The 4651-nt window shown below is 29.8% G+C and overlaps 1 protein-coding gene across 1 annotated transcript; it reads right to left on the reverse strand.

Annotated features, from left to right (window-relative positions):
• Nucleotides 1-2803: 2803 nt before the first annotated feature.
• Nucleotides 2804-4410, reverse strand: LOC107430857 (trihelix transcription factor GT-3b). The gene is made up of 2 exons (XM_048463485.2): nt 3820-4410; nt 2804-3596 (listed from the first exon to the last, which is right to left on the reverse strand). The coding sequence occupies exons 1-2, from the start codon at nt 4135-4137 to the stop codon at nt 3051-3053; spliced, it is 864 nt and encodes a 287-aa protein (XP_048319442.1). The 5' UTR covers nt 4138-4410; the 3' UTR covers nt 2804-3050.
• Between the last annotated feature and the right edge of the window lie 241 nt (nt 4411-4651).

Below are 4651 nucleotides of genomic sequence, written 5' to 3' on the forward strand. Positions count from 1 at the left end.
TAGAATAAAAATATCAAACGAAAAAGGTATTAGAAACGCCACCAAAAACAAATAAAAAAAATTAAAAAAAATTGTTCAAATTAACCGATATAGCGTAATACACAAACGTTTGAAGAGCAACAAAACCAAATAAAGAAGGAGATGATTCCAAAGCTTATTAGGTTCCTTCTTTTATTTTAATGTACTTCTTTTATCTTCTACCAATATGTGAGATGGAAGAGTACCATAATATATATAAATTGAATTTTTTACATTAAATAATATAATATAATGTGTACCTTTATTTATAGACTCAAAAATAATATTCTCATTTCCCATATTATAATTTTTTTATATTAAAAAAAAAAAGGAGAAGAAGAAATCCGGTCAAATATGAACCAAAAAAAAAGTACAATACTTTTTATGCCATGTGATCTCAAATGATACCATAAATACATAGAAAATTATTAACGAAGACACTCGGAAGCCTATTATCCACTTTAAACTACATATACCCTTAATACGTTTAGTATTCATAAAGCCTGGTCATTGGTAATAGTCGCAATATCGGATTTTGAGTCTTCAACTACTATTTCAGTTGGGAAAGTCTCTTAATTTTATGGTGTTATACTTCATTTGCTTTATTTGAGTGCCACTGAATATGCAGTATTGGAAAGCAGAAGAAAGAAGGCACAGTGAGGAATTATTCTTCTACATGAAAAGATTAGAGAGAAAAAAATATATATATATTAAAAAAAAAAAAGTAAGTGTAGTGCCACATATACATCAACGTACTCATATAAAGGTAGTGGGCTTAGCCTTTGCAACTTGGTGAGACAGTACATTCTCGAATTTCTTATTGCTTTTTTGAGTAATAAATGGTTCATACCATTAAAAAGATCCACTAAACAATACACATGCCGAGAAAATAAAACAAAATAAAAAAATCAAACGAAAACGAAAAGACCATGTGAAAGATAAATCGTATAATAAGAATCGAATATAAATTGATAGCTCATTACAGATCATTTAAAAAAAAAAAAAAAGTTATGAAGAAGTTAATTTATGTAAGTTAAAGTGTCTTGGTATCTTAACAAATAGAAATTTATCCATCTCTAGAACTATCTTCATACTTTGTTAGATTTCTTTGTATTTGTTTTCTTTATCCGTTAGCTGCAATCTGTATCTTTTTCTTCCACAAGCTTCAACATTTTCAAGTTGAAATGATCTCTAGGTCATCGTTACTAAATTTAGTTTTTTTAGTATTTTTTTATAATTTTTGTAAGAGCTTTCCTATCCCATTCAGTCTGCTTATTAAGGGTACTAAAATGTTTACCAATTTTTAAATATTTTTTCATGTATTTTGTTTTTGTAAAGAATTTTTTTCCATGTTTTGCTACACAAATGAAAATATACATATTAATTAGTAGGTCAGTATCTAAAATTTAATAAAATAATATTATTTACTCAGTATCTAAAATTTAATAAAACAATATTATATACCCATGTTAATTATAAAAATTCAAAGCAAAAACCAGTTATGCATCCATAGTGCACGTCTCTCATAGTGCATGCACTCATACATATAAATATAAATATATATATATATATTATTATGCAGAAAATTCTGGATAACATATTATCTGATATTGTGTGTGTGTCTCAGGCAAAAATTTTGTGCAGAATTTCCTACATAAGAGCCTTACTATCTATGTAAGATATATGTATATATATATATACGTGTCTATGTGTGTGTAACTTATTTAACTATTTAACTAATTAATTCAGCAAATTAAATCCAGCTAGATTGACAAAGTAAAATGTAAGAAAATATATTAGGGCAAGATTAAAGTTATATAGTTAGGACTCAACATAGAGAAAAGTCTACATATGTAACCTCCATCTATCAATAATAAAGCAACTAACATGCATGTTATCAAAGTGAGAATATATATATATATATATATATATATATGTATATATATAGTTCTTCCTGCATTTACATGAATTAAAAGAAGTTCTACCTCCCTCCTAAAGATAAAATACCTAGAACAAACAATTTTGTAAAATTAAAGGTGAAATATATAGTGACTATATATATATATATGCATATATATATATATATAATTATTCTTCCATGAGCAATCTCCCGATTTATAATATATGACCTGATAACAATGGTAAATTATAAGGGTGAGACCTTTTTTTTTTTGTTTTTTTTTTTTTTTCTCAAAGTTTTTTTCATGTATTCAACAGTCGTATCTGATCCGTGTCTAAGTATCCAACATCAATATAGGTGGAATAGAATGAAAATCTTGTCCAAGTAACATAGAACAAAGAAAAAATCAAAAGAAAGGAGAAAACTTTAGCCATTCAAGCTATCATATCTTTCTTAATAGATCAACTGCTTGCCTAACTGAAAGTCACTAACACTTTCTCATTAAGTTATTATCTAACTATATATTAAATACCAAGAATATATAATTATCTTATTATAACTAAGCAAGTTATCTCAAATTAATATTTTATTTTTTTTAAATAAAGATTACAATATATTCTAACTAAAAGAGATGAATTTTATCTAAACATGATAGAAACCAGAACTCGAACGTAATTTTAGTGCTAAATAAAGCCTGAACATCAAATATTTCGTTGTTTGTATTCCCTTTATGCTTAAAATAATATTATTTCTATTTCTAACAAACTACGTAAAGACCAAAAAAACTACATATTTTGACACAACATCGTTCAAGATAAACTTTGAATATATAAGGCTAGGATTCTGTCATTGCATGGTAAAGATTTATCACAATGGGAAGCAATATATATGCAACATTAGCTACCATTTTTTTTTCCCCCGCTGAACAAAATTTAAATCTCTCATTTGCAAAACAGAAAAAAGGAGATGATCATAAGGTATATGAATATATGATAATCCATATATTGCACAATAAAAATAAATAAATAAAACAAACATCTCCTAAAATGAGAAAGTTTTCAAGAAACAAACCTCTAAAAAAAGCTTTAAGAAAAAAAAAAAGGAAGAATTCCCAACATTCATTTTTTTGCTTCTACAAATCTTCTCTTCTGAGCTTCTGTAGCAGAGCAGTGATGAGAGCATCTCTCTTCTCCGCCCTAGCTTCCTCTCTAATCTTCCTTTGCTCTTCTCTCTCTCTCCACCTCCTCTCCATCATTAACCTTTCGTTCTCTAACGCTTCCATTGTTTGCCTCCATTCCATCTCTTTAAGCCTCCTTTCGTTCTCTCTCGCTTCGAAAGCCTCTCTCCATTGCATTTCCATTTGCATTTGTTGTTTCATGAAATCGTCCAATATCTCTTTCAAACTGTTAACACCACTTACACTGCTAGTGCTGCTACTTCCAATACCCGTTTTCACTTTTTTCTTCTTTTTGATAGTGCTACCCTTTTGATCTCCATCGCTTTCTTCGTTATCTTCTTCGTCTTCGGACGATAGAACCGCTTTCTTCTTCGATCCTCCTGCTCCTCCTTCGGCTTCGGCCCATAGCATTCTCTGCATCCTCGCCGCGAAAATCGCTTGCAGTTCATTATAAAATGGGAATTGCTGCCTTAGAGTTTCTGCTTCCATCGTTTCGCATCCCTAAAGTAATCAAGCAAATTTTTACTACAATTTTTTTTTTTTTTTTTTTTTGGTTGAACTCAAATATGTACTACAATTAACAAGATATCTGCAAGTTATTCATACTATAATAATTAGTGGAGAGATTATTTTGTATGGATATCCGCGAGAAAAATGAAATCGAAGCAAAGCCTAATAGATTTCTAAGTGTTATTTTGATGGAAATGAAAATTTTGATAAATACCTTGTAACGGGTAACAAGGTTTTTCCATTTGCACTTGCACTGTTCGGGGCTGCGATTGTAACCTTTTTCTTTCATCTTTGTAGCGATAACTTCCCAGAGAAGTTTGTTCCTTTTGGTCTCCATGAAAGTTCGATCGAGCTCTGCTCTGATCATCAGCAACTCTTTCGTTTCTTGAATACTCCATTGAGGAAACCTATCACCCACATCTGCTGCTACTACGTTGATACTTGGATGTTGTTGTTGTTGTTGTTGTTGTTGATGAAGCTGATGATGATGAGGGTGGTGGTGATGATGATGAGGATTATGATGTCCTTCCATAACCAAAAGGAATTAAATCAATAAAGGAATCAAATCAAAGAAATTCTTTTTTTTTTCTAGAAGATTTTTTTTAAGTTTGGGTTTTTGTAGCTTCAAAAAAAAGAAGAAAAAAGATAGGATTATTGAGAGAAAAAAAAAAGAGAGAGATGAAGGGTAAAGAGTATTAAGAAGGGATGGTGTGAATAGCTAAGTGTGAATCGTCAAGGAAGAAGAAAGAAATTTTCTCTTTTGCTTAGGTGTCTATGAAAGTTTATTTTTTATTTCTCTTTTTTTATTTTTCTTTAAATATATTCGTTCAGATTTCAGAAAACGAAACCAAAGAAAGAAAAGCTTTCTCTTTCTTTCGTTCTCCTTTTTTTTTAAACAGTCTCCTCCTAATGCCAGTCTCATCAGTCTACGCGGAAACACACTCTCTCTCTAAATTTTTTAATTCTTAATTATTATTTTTATTAATTCCCATTTGTTCCCATTGCGTTTACGTGTCGTCACGCTTACGAGAAAGTCTCAAACCGAG

This window comes from Ziziphus jujuba, chromosome 6 (genome assembly GCF_031755915.1).
Source record: "Ziziphus jujuba cultivar Dongzao chromosome 6, ASM3175591v1".
Taxonomy (NCBI): Eukaryota; Viridiplantae; Streptophyta; class Magnoliopsida; order Rosales; family Rhamnaceae; genus Ziziphus; species Ziziphus jujuba.

Bases quoted from the DNA above. Each gene is read 5' to 3' on its own strand.
- LOC107430857 (XM_048463485.2), bottom strand. From the start codon at position 4,137: ATGGAAGGACATCATAATCCTCATCATCATCACCACCACCCTCATCAT. The intron at 3,597-3,819 runs GTATTTATCAAA...TGATTACTTTAG, and splicing joins ACCTTGTTACCCGTTACAAG to GGATGCGAAACGATGGAAGC.